At 39.9% G+C, this 19,731-nt stretch overlaps 1 protein-coding gene across 1 annotated transcript; it reads left to right on the top strand.

Moving 5' to 3' along the window:
- Positions 1 to 4,803: 4,803 nt before the first annotated feature.
- On the top strand, positions 4,804 to 18,940 carry LOC115761452. Its single transcript, XM_030703219.1, has 3 exons — positions 4,804 to 5,021; positions 5,410 to 5,757; positions 18,565 to 18,940. Exons 1-3 carry the CDS (start codon positions 4,804 to 4,806, stop codon positions 18,938 to 18,940), a joined length of 942 nt encoding a protein of 313 aa, XP_030559079.1.
- The last annotated feature ends 791 nt before the right edge of the window (positions 18,941 to 19,731 follow it).

Below are 19,731 nucleotides of genomic sequence, written 5' to 3'. Positions count from 1 at the left end.
TCTAAGTGTGCCCTGGGTGTGGAGGGTTAGGGAGGGGACTCTATTCGATCCTGACTTATTGAGCGTAATGGGAGACTGCGCTTAACGCACTTGAACCCTTTGCCACGCCCGCACCCAAATAATATGGCCATAAACAAAAGCCGCCCAAGCTTAAGCTGGGCTCTTAGGTATTTCTCTTAACAATACCATTTATTTATTATGTGTTGTGTGTGCTGTTTGTTATGTGTGCTGTTTGTTGTGTGTGCTGACAGTGTGTGTGTGTTCTGCAGCAGTTATTTGGCATTTTTGTTTCCGCTGCTGCTGTGACAAGGACGAACATAAATTGCTAACAGGACAAAAAATGCGACTGTAACTTTATGCAGTGCCAAGGGTGAGGGCGGGGGGAAGGGCATGCAGCACAAGAGCTTGCAATAGAGCTGCCGCCGCACTGGGGCGCCACTTAAAGCCGTGCAGATGCTTCGAGCCAGCGGGTGGCCGTCAAAGTTTTTTTTCGTTTTATACCCCGAAAAGGGTATACTGGACTTGTGGAAATGTATGTGACAGGCATTATCCGCATCAACGGCCCAGTCGAACGGGCTGTCTGCCTATAAGATCTGTATGCTTAAATGTTGAACCTTCTTTCGATAAATAGCCCGATCAAAATCGATATCTACATCTTTTTAGGGACCCTGTCTCAGAGATCTTAATATGGAATGCGAGAATATATGGAATATAGGAGAGGAAAGTATAAAATCTAGAATATTTCACTATTTGGACATCTTTTCCTTTTATGTTTATGCACAGAAGAAAGCTAGAATAGGGGGATTTCTAAGTCGGGCACTCCCAACTAGTGTAGAAACACTTGATTTTTCTATTTTTCTATTTTTGTTGGTTTTTTGTGATGTACTCAATCATCAATAATGCGCACAATTCGTGTTCGCTTCTCAGGGAGCTGGCTGCCAACTTTTGATACGGCCAACATATATAAAGGGCTCTGTATGCTTACACACAAGCTCATCTGTGTGTCTGCAGGATATGCAGGACTTTATTTTAAGCGTCCTGAGATTGTCGGCTGCCTTTGCCAAATGTCATCTTTTTTTGCGAGTAAAATTGAGGGAAGCAGAGAGCGTAGAGCAAAAACTAAAAGGGTTTGTTGTAGGAGAGACGCGGTGAGGAATTCAAAATAGGAAAAATTAGGTCTAATATATCTTAATAGTTAGATAGATAGATCTTAATACATCGATATTTATCGATTTCGAGGAAAATAGATAAAGTTGTCTTGCGTATTCTGTACTTTACGCTGCATTATAAGTATCGACTGGAAATCGATGTTTTTCGATATCGGTCAAATTGGGAATAGATCGTAAAATAGCCTTGTGTTATACTACATCCAGTACTGAATTCGTACAGAAAAACTGACAGACACGAATATGTGAACTCAATGATTCCTGATCAGGAATATATATAATCGATTGGAAATGCTTCTTTTTGCTTATGGCGAACATATGGACAAGCTTAATGTAACATATTTTAATTTAAGTAAACAGTATAAACAATTGCAGGCATGCCAAAGAGTATATGTGTTGGCAGTGGGCGTTGTAGGCGTGGCAGCAGCATTACACACCACTCTCAGCTGACACTTGGCAGGCAGCGCTGCTGACGTCGACAGCTGCAGCGACGGCAGCAGCAGCAGCATCGAATGCCAGAAATTCAATCATACGTCAAGTTGAGCAATTTGTGAAAGGGGTGACAGCATTCAATTGGGAAAGCGTCGAGGGGCGTGTGGGGGTGGGACCAGAAGGCCTCGTGGCGCTGACAGCTTTGCGCATTTGCTATGCATACAAACGTGCAGCATGGGCGTATCATATGGGCGTGAGGGACGAATGCAAGAAAAATCATTTTGCTGCTAACAATCAAATGTAATTCTCAGCTGACAGAACCGCATACCCCACTTTCCCCACTCTCCCCACTCTTCCCGCGCACTCAGCATCATGCAAATGTAACGGAAATGAAATTCCAACAGCGCTGAGTGGTATAAAGGGGAAGGGAGGATATGCGAATGTTCTCTCTACTTACTACTCACTGCCCCCAAAGTAATTGCGTTTACTTGCTGCTGCTTCAGTTGCCTTCAATAAATAATTGCATTAACTTATTATTTCACTCGCATTTACGCTCCCCCCTCTCTCTCTCTCTCTTTCTCTTTGCAGGGCCCAGCAGCAGAGCGCCGGCGGTTGCGGCGGCAGCGGAGGAGCCAGCTGCGTTGGAGGCAGCGGCCAGCAATCACGCAGCGGCAGCCGTAAATTGCCGCCGCCATTGTTACGGTCGCGCACCCTGCCCGCCATCATTGTGCCAGGACTTCCGGTTGTCTCGCTGCACACGGATAAACAAACATTTCATTTGGGTGCGTAACGTTTTATAACAATATATATATATATATATATATGTATTAACATATCACACAGACACATGTATCTATAAGTAACTAGCGGCCAGCTGCCAACAGGATTTATCTTTTTATGTGCACTTAAAAATTAAATTACATTTGTAGCACATTTCGCTCTTCAATATTGTTGAAATAGGCACGAGCTATAATATATATAGATATAAATAATATCTGCATTTTTACAAACAAAAAATGTTATTTCTTGTTAGCACAACATTTTCTAATTTGAGTGCAATTATTCACATTTTAAACCTTAAAGCAGAGACTTGAAATAACAAATTATTCCCAAGCTAAGACAACATTTATATTTGACTTAAGTATGACTTACTTTTATTATGGCATCTATAATTGGATGGCAACTGCATCGCATAGTCTTATGCAGCATTGCAAAGCTTTAATTATGGCATAAGCCCAGCAAGCAAACCCCACATAGCTACAAGTCGGCACTTTGCATATGAGCTGAAAATGTTTTGGCACACAAGCAGGCTGCAGAAACATATTAGAGTCAAGAACTTTGTTAATTTTGTTCAAATTCAACAGATACTTAGGAAAAACAATATTAACAAAACAATATTATTCTATTATAGTAATGCATTTTTTTGTTGGCATTAATAACAAACAGTTTTATTTTTAAACCTTTCAAATCCTCAGTGAGTGCCCGTTTTAGCCTTTATTTTATATAACGTTTAACAGGTCTAAACCTATTTTTATAATCGATTCGACTTTGATCAGGGCCTGTCTCCTAAATTGATACAGCCTATACATTTTTCAATAATTTTCTAAAATAAATTTTGTCTATTCTTTCTTTAAAATTTGGAAAACCAAATTTTTAATTTTTTGTCGGCAATTCCAAAAGATCTAATATTAATGTGAAAGTCAAGCGCGCCAAAGATTTGATACCCTTGGAGGGATTGCAGATATGTGAGAATAGTGAAGTTCATAAATGCCGAGTTTGATGAAAATTTCTTAGAAATCAGAATATTTAGCTTTACAAGCGCCTACCATTCCGATGGGAACTATATGATATACTCGTCTGATGCTGATTAGATTTTGTATATATAAATAAACAAATAAATAAATAAAGTCTAGTCAAGATACATTGATTCACAAAAAGTTTTCCATTCGAGAGCCTGCTTTTGTCCGATAAACTATTTTTTAAACACATATACATATATATTTTTAACACAAAAAGTATTTGTTTAATCGGATGCGATAAGTATAAAAATCAACTTTTTTCTGATTTTCTGTTTTGCCGAAAATGTTTGCATGTAAGATTCCGGGTATACCTAATAAATAACGCTGTCAATTTTCATAACTGTTTCAAAACTAAAACGAAATTATGTTTAATATCAGTTGAGTCCGGATTCGTGCCCTAGATTCTCTGTTCATTTTATTTATAATTTCTTTTTTCAATATTAATATTTATTGGCTGTTCGGTGAAACAATCAACTATGTCAAATCCTGTTTTAATTTACATAAATTGTGTTTTATCTGTAAGCTTCAGTGTGTTTCCACATATAGCACTGGGAATCATTTACTTTAACATCAACTGCCTGTGTTTCGCAATTTCTGCAAATGTGCGGATATGCGAATATCAGGCGTGTGGAACGACCGCACGGATTGTGAATATTTTGTAAATAAACAACCAGCATTTCGCTGGCACCTGTACGGGTCAAATCAAACAAAAAAGATAAATAAGAGCCTGGGTTCAGGCTAGATATATGAGAGTTAAGGTTATGGAGCACGTGTGGCTGTCATCTAAAACTGAATGCCGTGATTTTATTTATGGATACGTTATGCACGCACGACATAAAAAATAATACACAAAAAAACATACACATACACACTACTCGCTATAATAAATTTGCCATAAATATAATATTTGTTGCGCTGAAAAGTATGCTATAGATTTTTGCTGATTCAAGCGTTGAGTGCTTACATAGGCATGTGGGCGTGGCCCGCGCCACTCAACCTCAAGATGGCTAGCTACAAGCTGTTCTGGCATGGGAGGCTAACATTTAGGAGCGTGGCCGGGTCTGGGCATAATGTGCTGTCATGTGTGCGCAAATTAATTAAAACATTTCGACAAGTTTTCGGCTTGAATTTAAATTGAATAAATTTTGAAAGCGCAGCTGAAATGCAGCACACACACACACTCGTACACACACACAAACGCACACCTTTCATATCTTTCGTGAAGTCAGAAATAATATTTGTTATATCCAACATTTTTGCCCACAGATTGCAAAAGCCGCAGCGGCAGCGCCAGTGGCCACCGCTGGTCTCTGCTCACACGGGGCGCGGTCGGCGCTGGCAGCAGCAGCAGCAGCAGCCACAACAACAACAACACCAATTTGACCAACAACAACAACAACACGCTCATGGTGAAATCATTGAATTTGCCAAAGGATGATTGCACGCTGATTTACCGTCGCAAATCGTCGGGCAGCTCGCCGCACGCACACGCCGCACACGCAGCGATGCAACAGCATGTGGCACAGCAACATTTGCATCTGTATCAGCAACATGTTGCCGATAGTTCGATGTATCAGCTGTCGGATGATTTCGAGTGTCATGCGGATGGTTCGCTTCTGCTCAGGTAGGCCTAAATCAGAGTCCTGTCTTATGCACTGAGAGAAATAGTTATGGCTGCTTATACAGTGAAGCCTTGTCTTAACGAAACCCATAGATATTAGCTATATCCAACTTTTTTTTTTTCATTAACAAACCTCGTCTACAGTGTTAATAATATTTTCAAACGTAAATTGTTTGAGTTGATATAAAATTTAAACAAATTAATTTATAACTTACTTTTTATGGCACTTTTCCGAATAGTTTTTGCTTTCAGAATTTGTTTCCTATGTGCAGCCTACTCAACAATTTCTTTCAGTGCTTGCGCATACGTGACATATGGGCAACTATTTGCCTGTCTGTCTGCGCGCCTGTAGCCATATTATATAATCACTTGACTTTACAATTTTCCACAGAATACCCGCGCCGCATCCCGTGGCGCCGTCGCGCGGCTATTCACATCGCCTGGGGGGCAAAAAACGTGCCACCGCATGCTCGGAGGCAACAACGCCGCTGTCCAGGGAACACCAGCATCCGCACCAGCAACTGCACGACTTTGCCATGGCGGAGAGCAGCGGCGGCTCGGGTGGCGGGCATACGACCTTCACGCGGCTGGCCAAATTGCTGCATCAATCAAGATCCAATCTGCTGCCGCCACCGCCGATGTTGCACGGCGACAATTTCTTTATGGAGGCGCCACAGGGCAATAGGAATACGGAGCTGGGCCTGGGCGAGGAGGCGCCGCGTCGTTTGTCCTGGGAAAGGTGCGTATGTAATTTATGTGGCACTTGCAACACGCTCGGGGCACACTCTCTATCTATGTATATAGCTGCTGGCCATGTCTGTCAGCTTGTCAACTGGCTCCCCTTCGCTGCCAACGCTATGGCAATTAGTTAATTTCATCGCTGCCACGGCTGCCAGGGGCAGCTGCGTTGCGTGCACCTTGCACGTGTGTCCACCTAATTGCCGGCCATGTGTGAGTACGTGAGATTTTCCGGCTTCCGATGACACAACCGCGCCACACTCGAGTTCCCGCATTTATCTTCATTTGATTCTTGCCCTGCCGCAAATAAAGACACATGCGACCAGGAATCGCCATTCGTGGCTGCCCCCTTGACCAACGTTGATAGCCGCAAAACACGTGAGTTCCTCCCGCAACTGAACTTAACTAATTAGCTGCTCTTCAAGCTGCAGTTTAACAAGCTTATTACATGTGCCTCCCCAATGAGAAGACCAGACACAATTTCGAAATTCTATCAGAAAAAGTCTTACTAGTTAATTTACAGGAATTCATTAGAATGGATTGTTTTCAATCTATGCCCTGCTATGGATTTTAAGTGTTAAATGCCGTAATACTTTAGGAATTCCGAACAAACTTGTTGAGTTAATTTTCCAATCCTCTCGCTTGTTTTAAATTCTGCTTAAAATATTGTATAAGAAATTGGTATTTTCATTTGCTGGGAATATAAAATGATTATTTTTCTAGGAATCGCACTGGCATGTATTATTCGGCTTTGCCCTAACATATTTTCCTTGCAAATTGTTAACTTTTCAACTCAATTTTAGTTCTTGGGACAGTTTCAATTTGCCGTACTAACAAGAAATTCCATTTCCATTGTCTCAAATAACATTTGACAAATACCTATTAAAATGAATTTGATTCTTTAAGCCCGATCGGACATAAATTAAGCTTCAGTTTTTACGTCCTTCGACCCTTATTTTTCATTGAAGGGCAGTCGAATAATTAACAGGTGTGAAACAATGCATTCATAAATTGTGTTTTTAGTATAAAACTTAAAGCCGATTGCATGAAAAACAAATTTAAATAACATAAAACCATTTTCCTCTTAATTGAAAAATAAAAATACAGTAAATTTACAGCATATCAAATGCAAACCAATAAATAAACTTGCATGCAACATTTTTTCACTAATTTTCTACGCTCGAGCGTGGAATATTTAAAGTTCCATGCAACCGTTTTCCACTTAATTGCAACTAAATTTAAAGCCGATCGAACGAAATACATTAAGCCAAAATGCAACCATTCTATTTGCCAAAAATTTTTCATCCTTGCGAGTGAAACTACAAGCAACCATTTTCTAAAACAAAACAATTAAGAGATTCTATTTGGGAGCTCCTGACTAGGGGATATGTCAAGTTTGGTGACTCTAGCTCTTATTATTTACCAAAATTGCCCAAAAAACAGAATATCGATATCGACTTTTATCGATTGCTTGGAAATGGAGTAAGTTATCGATTATTGGAAACAAACTCGATCTGCGCAGGACTAGGAGCACCTACATCTAAAATTTAAAGTCTCTAGCTCTAATAGGTTCTGACATCCTTGCGTTCATACCGTATGTACGAACGGACGGACAGACAGACGGACATGGCTGGATCGACTCGGCTATTGGTGCTGATCAAGAATACGTATACTTTATGGGGGCGGAGATGCTTCCTTCTGCCTGTTACATACATTTGGATTTTGCACAAATACAATATACCGTTAAACCCATTTTTAATGGGTTCAGCGTATAATAAATAAATAAATTGTAAACAGTTTCCACAAATGTTCCACTCTTGCTCGTGGAAAACTCGTGTTGTCAGACTTACGGTAAATACTGTGCGAAATTCAGCTGCTTAAAAGTCCAATAAACTTCATGACAGTGCTTAAAGCTCTTCTCGTGTTGTTGCGCACTTTGACCTTTGGGATACTTTGGATCTCTCTTGAAGCATCCTTGAACCCATGGATTGGTTAGAAGATTACGACTTCTTCTGTTTAAAGGATTTGTTGAGCCCTTCACAAGTTAATCAAAAATCGGTTTTTGCTTCATTTCCTTTGCTGAATTATTCATGTTTTTTATTAAGGCCACAGCTACTTTCTTTGGTATTTGTTGTGTGGGTTTGGGGAACGTGCTTATCATATTTGTGCTGCTTCTCGTACCTCAAATATTAAGTGGGAGCTGGTCAAGTCATGCTAAGCGAAACTGAAGTCTGCCCGTTGCAATGACTGCCATGCCTGGCAGGAGAGCAGTGGCTGTCGCGGGTCAAGTGTCAACACAACTTGGCTCTAAATTATATTTACCAACACGCCGCAGGAGTTGCACAAATTGTTGGCAGCAAAATCCAATGTGAACTGCTCTCATCCATGGGCGGACTCCAAACCCAATTCAAAAGCAGACCCAAAGCAAATGCTGAAACTCTGATTGCAACGCAAAGTTAATTTTAGTTAGTTAGTTTTGTGGATTTTGTTCGCTGGAAAAGCACAAAGCGCCGTTTTATGAGTTTAAACTTTGATATTTAAAAACAACACTACATTTTGGGGGAGGGCAATGCGTGCGTCAGAGGGGAGTTGAGTTTAATTTGTGGATGCTGTAGACTATTTTAGTTTAGATTGGGCTTTATTTGTTATCCTGGTGCCCATTGAAATTGGCTAGAAAGGGTATTTCGCAACAAAGCAGATCCTTTGTATATATATTCCTGATCGCAATCTCAGTTTGGAATGTAGTTTCTGGTGTATCAAACGCAGGACAGCCTCATTTGCATTTCGATAAGTATCCTATTTTCCAATATTCGATTAATATCGATTTTCAATCTCAAGCTTATTTGTTTTGGGACGCAGCTTCTCGTAAATTTGAGCAAGAACATTTAAATTTTTGGATACGTTCCCCCAAAATGTAAGATAGATTCTTTTTTTTTTTTTTTGGTACTTGCACACAAAATTTAAAGCCCTGTTAAAGTACTGCAAATTGCACAATGATCGGAAAATCAGCAGAGAAGTTATTTAAGAACGCATTTTCTATAGTTTTTAACTGAGGCAAGGCATTTTTATTATTTAATATTTGTAATGGCAACTCGCAGCTACTAATCACTATAGGGCATCGCCCAGTCGAGCACTTCAATTAGAGCAGTCTCCCTTGTTTTTTGTTTTGTTTTCTGTGTCAGTTAGCTGCGTTTGTTGCTAAATTTAGTTCCCTCTAAAAACAAGGCAACTTCAATTGAAATAATAACAACAACAATCAGTTAGCTGCATGAGCTGAACGCAAAAGATATAAAAGTCCAGCAGATTTTGGGTTACTTCGCTGGCCCCGACAGGCTTAATTGTGAATGCATTATTCATGAGCTACAAAAGCGAAAAAAGAATAAAAACAAGGAAAACAACTATCTAAGGCAAGCCTGAGATTAAATACTCTAACATGCATGTTGTATAACAAATATACCCTGCATCCATAAATCTGGGGTTAAAGGGCTATAATGGTTTTGTTTAAATGTATGTAACAAATCAAATTGATATAGTCGTTGTAGCCAGGTCCATTCGTGGGTCTGTGCTTTTCATACTCTTCGATTTCAGAGACTTTGAAAGATCATATATGAAACATTTCACATCAATCCTTCTAGAGTTTATACATAAATCATCGATAAGTCGCCCTGTTTCCACGAAACCGATTAAAATCGTTATCCACATGCAGTTATTTACTATATATCGGAGCGTACAAGGGCTAATAAGGTCAAAGGGGGTCACGCAACCCCCAAAGCTGAAATTAATATGACCCGAAAATTTCAAAAAGATCGGACAATAACAACAAAGTATAGACCGAGACTAATTTGAAGAATTTTTTTCGTATTATTTAATTACTTCATCTTCTCGCGTTAGCTCCCACCGCCTGTCACAAGTGCGCAACAAAGTTGCATATAATCGCTTTTCACCAATTTTCCACATTTTTGGGTGGAATTAAGCAAAACCGTACAGAAAATGGCTTGGACTGTCCGTTAATCAACTATCAATCAATCAGTACAGCATTTTAATTTATATTGATGTATACCTCATTCTATGCGTTACACAGTTTGTCACATGATGGTAATACCTTCCGCATAGGGCAAACGAATGAAAGTATTTTCAAGCGCCAAAGGACAAACGTAGCCAGCCAATAAAACTGTTTCCTGGCACAGCTCCTTGGCTTAGTTTAGCTTGGCTCTGTTGATAGTTGTTGTTGTGGCTATTGTTGTTGTTATTGTGGTTTTGTTGTTGTTGCTGTTGTGGCTGTTGGGGATCAAGTTTGTGCGTGTTGCGGGCTTGAACTAGCCAAGAGACTGACAGACTGACAGACAGTTGAGCAAACGGAACATAAATGAAAATTGCGCATACGTCATGCGGTACAAACACACACACAGCAGAGACACAGACGCGCACACACTCAGACAAGCTCATTAGCTAGTCAACGTGTGGGCGTGGTAGCGCCTTGCCAACGCCAGCGAGTTATGTACTTTAAAATTTTATAAATTGCAAAAAAATAAAAAGAAACGAAAATATGAAAAACAGCCACATTTCAGGTCCTTCATGTCGGTAACAATTTGTTGTGCCGTCATGGTTGCTGTCATTGCCGCAATTTTGTGATACCCTGTAATCGAAAACGAGTATCGAAAAGGGCGTTTCAATCGGTGTCTATCAAAACTAGCAGCCAAGAGGTCGAAACGGTTTTGAATCGAGCCGGTTCCAATTAAGATATTGGATATATTTGTCAAGCCTAAGCTTGAATCAAAACCTAAGTGCATAGATATGGAGCACTAAGTTCGCGAAAGCCGAAACTCAACGCAGGGCGTTCATTTAAACCGTAAACGCACCAAGCACACGTTTTTTACGAAATATGATATACTCTACATATGAACTAATCGTACATGGTCAGGCAGTCGATGTTCATACCATTTCCATTAAAAATATAACAATTCCTAGAATTATCTTCCTTATCACAGGGCACAGAAAATTCCCAATTCCCAATTCCCAATTACTTGTATCAACATTGGGCTAGCTGTAAGCAAAATGTTTGATATGTTGGCTAGCTCAATTCATAATTAGATTTCATTTACTCGGAATCTATTTCCACTTGATTGATATCAGTTATAATTAGGGTATTCAAACCTAATAAGGGTAGCCAAGCCTAACATTTTATGAAGTAAACAAATAATAAAAATTGTTAAAAAATGTTATTATTTTTAATCCTATGATATAAATGAATGATTCCTTTAAGAAACAAATGTTACACTAGAAAATTGTTTCAAGCTCCGCAGTGACAAATTGTTTATAACAATTGAAATCTGTTTTTAGTTTGAGTTTTGAACACAGGGTATCTTGTAATCGAGCATGCTGTGATGCTGCGGTCTCACTTGTTTTTAAATCATTCTCTGTCACTTCATGCTGTTGTCGTTCGATGTTGCTACTGCCACTGCTACTGCTGATGAGTTACTGTAGTGCGTTGGCTACATACAAAAAAGGACACAATAGGCTGGTGGCCCTCAGGTCAGATTCGTTCATATGTTCATGTAAGCGACGAGATCCGCTGCGCCTATGTGGCGCAACAATGATGCCACATGTTGCCAAAATGGCTAAAGTCTGTACGGTTATGAGCTGTGGCGCAATTTGCGTGCTGTCAGGCACGGCCAAGATACAGTTGACAGATGAAAAGTAAACAAATCGGAACCAGCCAGATGCCAGCTGATCTTAAAAGGAACAAATGAGGCACGAAAATATGATTATAATTAAGGTTTCGGAGTGATGCGTGTTTCCATGGAAACTGAAACAGTTTCCAGCTGTTGTCGAAATTACTCTTTAAGTGCTTGAAGTTAAGGTTCAAATGTTTGCATTTTTTACACCAATTTCAAGGACTTACAGGAAAAACTCTATCAACAGTCACGCCTCTAGGCACATTCCTCTCGTGTGGGCTCTGTCTTTCAAGACTTAATTATAAATAAGGCCACGTCCATTTCCGCTCTTGAGCGAATTCAAATTACTCAACTGTTCGTCATATAGAGATTTTACTGTATTTAAAAAGTGAAATTTGTTTAATCTGTGTATACTGAATGAGCATTTTACTACCAGGGCTGCAGGTGCGAATAAAAATAGTCGATGGTTCGGTTCATGGCTTGAACCAGCTCCTTGCTTTAAAGACGGTTCGATTTGAAGCCGATTTGTAGCCTTGACACATGAAAAAGTTGGTGTCTATAGCTCCTAAAAACTCTAGATATGATCAAAGCAATTAACAGTTTGATCGTTATTCATGTTAAGATTTGAATAATAAGTTGTCTTCATTTAAAATTCTCTAGCTCTAATAGTATCTGAGAACGACGCGTTCATATACACGGATAGTCTGACATGTTTGGATCGTCTCAGCTGCTCGCCTTTATCAAGAATATATACATATATCTATATATTTTTATGGGTTTTGAAATGTCTCTTTATACCTGTTACATGCACTTGCCAAAAGTTATTATGTTCTGTTTCACACATTTTTAATGGTTACACAGTGTACAAATAAATAAATAGGCTAATTGTTGTTTCACCTGTCGCCAACATTTTCTTAACCTACTTGATAAGTTCCCATTGAAAACGTTGCACGTGCTATATACGTAAGCTACACGACATGACCTATTGCCTTTTCCGTCAAAGTGGAGCTTACTTATTTCCCGCATTAGTCGGCGAAATTCTAACACTAAGTTGACAGAGCTACCAAAATTGTTTTAAAAGCAGAGCAAGGGGTTGACATCGCGGCTATAAAAGGTCTACCAAGGGGATTGAGGGCAGAGAGGGGCACACATTTCTTGAAAATTTCACGCTCAAGTGTGCAAGGAAAATGTCAGCAATGAGTGTGTGAGTCTAAGTGTGCGTGTGTGTGTTGCGCCACACATATGGCTACAATTGAGTCCCTGGAAATCAGTTGCGAGTTGTCAGCTGAAATGGGAATTTGCTTAAAGTGCAAATGAGGCAACGGTTATCAGACCGAGCAGCTCGACTGGCAGGCATGGAAAGACACTCAACAGACTGGCACGAGAGTGTGTGTGCCGCACACAAGCACGCACGCATAGTTAAAACACACATGTAGAAAAGGTTGCTTCATTGACATGCACCTTAGTTAGTGTTAAACGAAGCTAACCTTGTCAAACGGAGGCGCATGTTAATGTCAAAGAAAGCAAATGAATTTGCAATACCCTGTAGCCATACAAATGTCTTAAGTGGGTATTTTAAAAAACGTAATAATGACATCTCCTTTTATATAATATAGTGTGTCCTGACTGACACACAACCCAAGCCGTAAGGCTCATGAAGCTACATGGGGAAACTGAGGAAATTTCACCCGCAAGTCGATCGATCGCTTAACTCTAATCTCATTTTCATAGATCTTCTGCAAAATCACTTGAGAGATTTTACAATCCATTCCGAAAATCCATTACTCCTATTTGCTGGGTAAAGTTTCGGGTTCAAACTCCTTTCCAAATATCTTATGTACATTTATTTGAGATCCGTTTTACACCTATCGGAAAATCGAATGCCAGCTAGTTTGATATATCACCTTAAAAAACCATACGCAGCATATAAGTCCGGTTGTCCCAGGAATTCTGCAACAAATAGCCTTTTCTTCGACGACATCTTGTTGCCATCGCCATAAGCGTCTGCGAAGACATTTTTATGCAAATGTCAAATGTCAAAATTGTTGGCTGGCAAAATACTTTAAAACGTTATCTAAAAGACCTTTTACACCTTTCAAAAATTTGCATACTGTTTAGTTAAACCCCTGCAATTTATTCATATTCTTCATTTAATATAAATAACAAGTATTTCTTTATTGGATCTATAGCTATGTTTCGACAGAGGAGCGTGGCATTAGCTTTAAACTGAAACATACATGATACACATATCCTATTCCAGAAGCTTCATGTCAAGTTTGGTTACTCTCGTACTTACTCTTTGGTTAACTCGTAAAAGCTAAGAGCTTTGCTGAAAACACAAAACGCAATATCGATTTTTATCGATTTCTTGGAAACGGAGAAAGTTGTCGATTATTGGAAACAAACTAACTATTTCTTGACTTGCATCCTATTGATTTCAAAATTATATCTTAACACTTAGGGTGAAATATCTAAAATTACTCTAGATTTAATATCAACAGACATTTTCTACGGATTCTGTTGCAAAAGTATTATTATTATTATTATGATACAAAGTGAAGTCCACGACATGTCATCCAGTAAGTCCATTATGCAGAAAACTTCACTGAAATCTAAACAAGCTCGTTAGGTCATCGAATTTCTAGTTGAACATCATTTCAAGAGCATTTGCCACCGATTTCCTTTCGCCCCCCAAACAAATAAAATGCAATATTGACAACAATTAGCAAGATATTATATTGAAATGTTGTATACGCTTACTTAAGCATGTAATTCAACTATTCTGATATTTTCGTAACAATTGCATTGCAAACATCTGAGTTACTTGGGACTTGCCATCCGTTTTACAGGGTATTTTTTGACGAACAGTTGCTAGCCAAAATAGTTTTACTGGCTTTTGTTGACTGTTGCTCGTGTTGACTTATTGCTAGCAGTTTGAAGTTAGTTGCATAGTTAGAGTGCTTCTTAGGGTAGAGCAAACACACACACACACACACACCCACACACACGCGCACCTAAATTAATAACAATGATTATTATTGACTTTTCTGCCGCTCAAGCTTCTACATTTACAGCTCCAACTGCTGCTGCTTGCCACAAACTCATCTGCATTGCAGGCTTTTCGCCTGCCACACACACACACACTCGCACACTTACACACAGCATCTAGTTGACAACTATAACTACACTTGACTAGAAGTCACTTTTAGACACTCTGAACCCTGCCATGAAATGTGGCAAGTGATGTGGCAAGCAGCAGCAGCAGCTCTTGCCTCAACTACACGACAATCGCAATGATGAGGACAACTTTTTCGCACAACACTTGCAAGAAGGGAGCCTGATGGGTAAGGGGGGAAAGTTGGGCGCAGGGGGCACGTTTGTTGCTCGAAAGCGTCGTAATTTGATTGAATTTGCGTTGATTAAGTGTATTTAGCTGTTGGCAAATTATGTTTGTATGTGTGTACACATGTACATATGTGTCTAATTGAGAATTGACTTAATTGTTTTTGCAGCGTAACGGCTAATTGCGATGAGCGTAACTCGTGTTTTCTCACACGTGACACGACTGAGCGGGAACTTGTGTCTGCTAGATGTGAATAGGTTAGCATAGCTATTGTTCCAGATCAGCTAAAACGTGGGGGCGACAGAATAGTTCTTGCCAATACTTCGTCGAATGTTTTTCCAGAAAAATGTAGCTGTCTTCTGCGAAGTGCGGTTACACAGGAAATTCCTGTCTCTTATTCGCATTCGTGTTAAAAAGTCGAAGACTTCGTCTTGACTTACCATCTGATTGGGTTTAAGAAATAAAATGTTTCTGGTTTGTTACTATATTCATTTATTTTTGTTTCTGGGGATTCGAATCCCAAACTTCATGCTTCAACAATCGCGGCATTGACTCGAACCGTGGTTCGAACCAACGACATTTCCTTCCCCAGCCCGACACCCTAAAAAACTCATTCTTAAATAACTTCTGTATTTACTTTCCAACCTTTATGCAATTTTCTGGGCTTTAAGATAGGATTCAAATGTATATATACCCAGACTTTTCTTTTAAACTGCTTCGTGATTTCGTGACAATGGTTGAAGATTCTGAAAAATAATTTGGAGCAAGATGGAATCAAATTGAATGTGACGTCTTTTGAAGATCTTGCTTTTCGTGCTCCATGAAAGTCGAGTTTTGCCCATCTACAATGAGAAGTCACTTCATTACATCCATCACAAGCGGCTGCTTCTTCTTATCCTCTTGGCAAGCCGCAAGTACTCTTTATACTTATGTTTTGCAGTGACGCACAAGTTGACTGCACACTTGCGGGTTAGCGAATTCTGGGAAGGGGTTTATTTTGGTTTCGAATTAACGCAATTAGCAAGTGCACACACACACGCTGCAGACACCCTCTAACTTTATTAATGGGGTTTTGGAGGGTCGGGATTGAATGGGGGAAATTACAGAGTGTTCTGATTGCAAACAGCGTTTTGCTGTTTTAATTGAAAATGTTGCGCATACGCCATGTAGTACATATTTTCGAGGACAATTTGTTGTTGACTGAAGTTTAACGCCCGCAAAATTGACACAAGGCCGCAAGCTCTTTAATCACAACTGCGGCTGCTTTGCGGATTAGAACTCAGCGCCAGATTATGCAAATGTTAAATAATTATTGAAGCGATTTTCACCTGTTTTCACTGGAAAATTGCTGATTGAATTAAGTGATTAACATATTATTGAAACTGTTAATTCGCGTCGCAAGCAGCAACAGGAAAGCGACATCAAATTTTTGTGTTTTATAAATGTTAAAAAAAAAGTTTAACTTGCGATAAATATAAATTTATATAATTAGTCAATTTATATTAAAGCAATTAGTCAAAATAAAAGTCGATAACTCCTAACATCCAAAAAGCGATAAATATCGATTTTGAGTGTCGCATCACAGTTTCTAAAAACTAGACGACACATATCTTATACATGAAGGTTCTTATAAAGCTCATTTCTAAAATGTACGAAATATTCCACTTTATGAAAACCTCCAGTCCCCTCTGTTAACCTCTAACCTTCCCCACATTTTTGGTATATGTACATATTCCATCATAAATCCTGGTATCGCTTTGTAAATATGAATATTATTGAAGAATAAAATTATTTTGATAACCTCCCTGTGCTCCATGCGCATATAAATTACAAATGCATGTTGTGGAGCTGAGCACCCGGACTCTCCTAGTCTGGCATCATCAGCGCGAGCACTTTTCCTTGTTATTCCATTGAACTTAGTTTCAAATTTCATGCCCAATAGGGAGTTTAGATTTTCAAATTCCGAGAAACAGTTCAGTAAAATGCGTCGATTGTTTTGCAAATGATTAGGCGCCCTCTAAGTCTGAGTACTATTGAGTTGTACAGAACGGAAAAACAAAGAGAAATATTTTATTGCTCGTAATTGATTATGTCTATGGGGGCAGGGGCTCTATTAGGCATAACAAAGAAATTCCTAGTAAAGCGGCATTAGGAAGTCTGGAGTATTTTAAAAATAAATTCCGCACGGAGTTTGAGAATTTGCGCACACTTCTCGGCAAGAGACATTCGTAGAACACAAGCTTTTTTTTTGGATATAAACTAGGAAGTATAACTTTGCGTGGTTTACGTATTGCTCTTTAAATTTTAAATGTTAGTTGCTCAATCTGACAGCGCATTAGTCAGTAAGATATTCATTTAGTCAATTAGTAAAGCAGTCGGTCGTTTAGTTAATCAATCAGTCAAGCTGTCACTTAGTCAATTATGTGTTCCATGAGAAGTTCAGTTGATCTATTAATAAATAATTCTCATAATCAGTCAGTCAGTTAGTAATAAAGAAAGTCAATCTGTCCGACTCGAATCAATTCAGGAATTGTAAGGCAGTAATTCTGTTGGCCTGATTGGCCGTTCATTCTTGGCAGTCATTCAGTTGGTTAATCAATCAGTCATCAGTCTATTAACAAGTCTGTTTTGTGAGTAAATTAGTCTGTTAGCCTACCAATCAGTCAGTCATACATCTAGTCAATCAATCAGTCGGCTTAGGCAGATAAGCAGTTAGCCAATCTGTCAGTCTTTTATTCAGTTAGCCTGCCAGTCATATAGGCATTCAGCCAATCAAACAATTATTTGATCAACCAGTAAATCTGTCATTCGATTGGTCAAACATGCAATCATTCCATTGGTCAATCAAGCGGCAATTCAGTTTGTCAACCAGTCGGTTTTGATAGTCACTTAGTCAGTCAACCATTTACAAAATCATTCAGTAAGTCAGTCAATCAACCAATCATTTGATCATTCTCTAAGTCAGTTCAGTTCGTCAATCAAGTAGTCATTCAGCTCACCAGTCAACATATCAGTCAGTTATTCAGCCAATCGTTCAGTTAATCAATCAGTCAGTCATGTGGTCAATCACTACGTCAGTGTTTCACACATTTTGTTAATTGTTAAAGGGTTTCAAGATTAAAAGAGTTCTTCAAAATGGAATTCGGAGTTATAGTTAGAAAGAGACAAAGCAAGAGATAGAGACAGAGAGAGCGAGAGATTCTGTGAATATGAGGACAATATTGTCTTGATATTCTTGTTTGCCAATTGGGCCAACAATTGAGGTCATTGGCCACGTTATCTTCATATTGCGCGCACACACACCGCTGTCACATTAATCCATTAAAATTCACAGAATTGCATTTTGCGTCCAACTTTGCGACCACTTTTGGGGGCAATGCGTTGTTGCAAGTCATAAAGTTGGAAGCGTGCCGCACAGAGAGAAAAAAAAAAGAGTATTCGGCCAGAATGGACACATCAATGGCAGCAGCACATTAGCCGTGGCATTAGCGCCAGCTGGCAGCAGCAGCCGGGGCAGACCCCAAGGCTTTCTCTTTGACCATAAAACAGTGTCTGCATTATGTTAATGGTCATGCTAATGGTAACTAGGCCGGGCCAGTGACCGCAACAGAGTGGGTTGGCGACACTTGATGGTCATTAAAATGTCCAGGGTAGCGTGAAGCTGAAGTAATTGCGATAGTTTACAAGTTGTCAACAACTTGCAACAGCTCAAAGCTGCTGCCCCAGCTGCAGCTTAGCCCGGTCTTTGACACTTGCTGCCACTTATATTAAATTCCTATCCCTTTTGCAGGCGCAAGGACAGCAGCGCGTTGCAACGCTCGGCCAGCATTGATTCCTTTGCGGAGATTGTGTTTAGCGACCTACCACGCCCCACTCTGGCCATCCCATGCAATGTGGCAGCAACAGCAGCAGCAGCGCCCACACCCTTCAGCAAACGCCCCTCGGCCAGCAGCTTGTATTCCACGTGCAGCAGCATTGCCGCCGCAACGGCCGCCTCCGGGCAAGTGCACGCCCAGCTGAATGTCAATTACGGCGACCTGGCGGCACATCCTCAGCCCGGCAATTGCAGCAGCAGCAGCAGCGCCGCCAACAGCCGTCGCGAGAGCATGCTCAGTCCGTCCTCAACGCGACGCAACAAGCTGACCAGAATCATTAATGGTAAGTGATGGGTGCGGGGCGAGGCGGGAATTTGCCATTTGGTGACAGCTAGAGAGGAGCGCGTGCTCGACATGAGCACGAGCACGAGCATCGTGTTAAGTTAAGGATTGACGCCAACCACACGCGCCCTACTATAAATACAGTGCAGCAGCAACGTGACACGTGTGCCACATCGATAAAGCAGCCTTTGCCAAGTTGAGGCAGATCTTATTGGCAACTGGCGGAGAATCCCAGGAAGAGCAGCAGCAGCGGGCTCAACGGTTTATTTATTTTGCAGCAGCAGCAGCAGAGTCGGCTGCGGCGGCCTGATTGAAATTCAAATGCGCACTTAAGCTCTCGCTCGGACTCCTGACTCCGCATAAACACGATGCCCCAGAGGCCTCAGCAGCTCAAAGGGGCACAAGTGGGTGGCAGGGGGGCTGCTTAAATGAATCAAAAGAAAATAAGAAATCAAAACGGGCAACAGAATGCTGCACTCGACGAATGATAAAAAAAAAAAACAAAAAAAATCCCAAGAATTGAGTTCTCATCAATTTCTTAGCTTATTTTAATTAAATATAAATCCCGAAATTCTTCAATACTCCACCAAGAAAAACACTTAAGAACATTTTATTTTATGCGTGCAAATTCTTTTATTCTGTTTTATTTTCTCTCAATTTAAGACATTTTTTTAAATCTTATAACATTAGCGATCAATTTTGAAATTGGGTACTTTTAAGTGCTTTTTTGCAAAATTTTCAAGAAGACGAACAATTTTTTAATTCAGAACCGTTTCCCTTAAAATTTAGTACTTGGGTTT

This window comes from Drosophila novamexicana, unplaced genomic scaffold (assembly GCF_003285875.2).
Source record: "Drosophila novamexicana strain 15010-1031.04,08,12 unplaced genomic scaffold, DnovRS2.1 tig00000485-arrow-pilon, whole genome shotgun sequence".
NCBI classification, from domain to species: Eukaryota; Metazoa; Arthropoda; class Insecta; order Diptera; family Drosophilidae; genus Drosophila; species Drosophila novamexicana.
Note: the sequence above shows the minus strand (reverse complement) of the source record. Positions and strands in the feature narration are given on the sequence as shown.

Coding starts and splice junctions, on each gene's coding strand:
- LOC115761452 (XM_030703219.1), top strand. CDS start 4,804: ATGGTGAAATCATTGAATTTGCCAAAGGATGATTGCACGCTGATTTAC. Junction 5,022..5,409: donor GATGGTTCGCTTCTGCTCAG/GTAGGCCTAAAT, acceptor AATTTTCCACAG/AATACCCGCGCCGCATCCCG. Junction 5,758..18,564: donor CGTCGTTTGTCCTGGGAAAG/GTGCGTATGTAA, acceptor TCCCTTTTGCAG/GCGCAAGGACAGCAGCGCGT.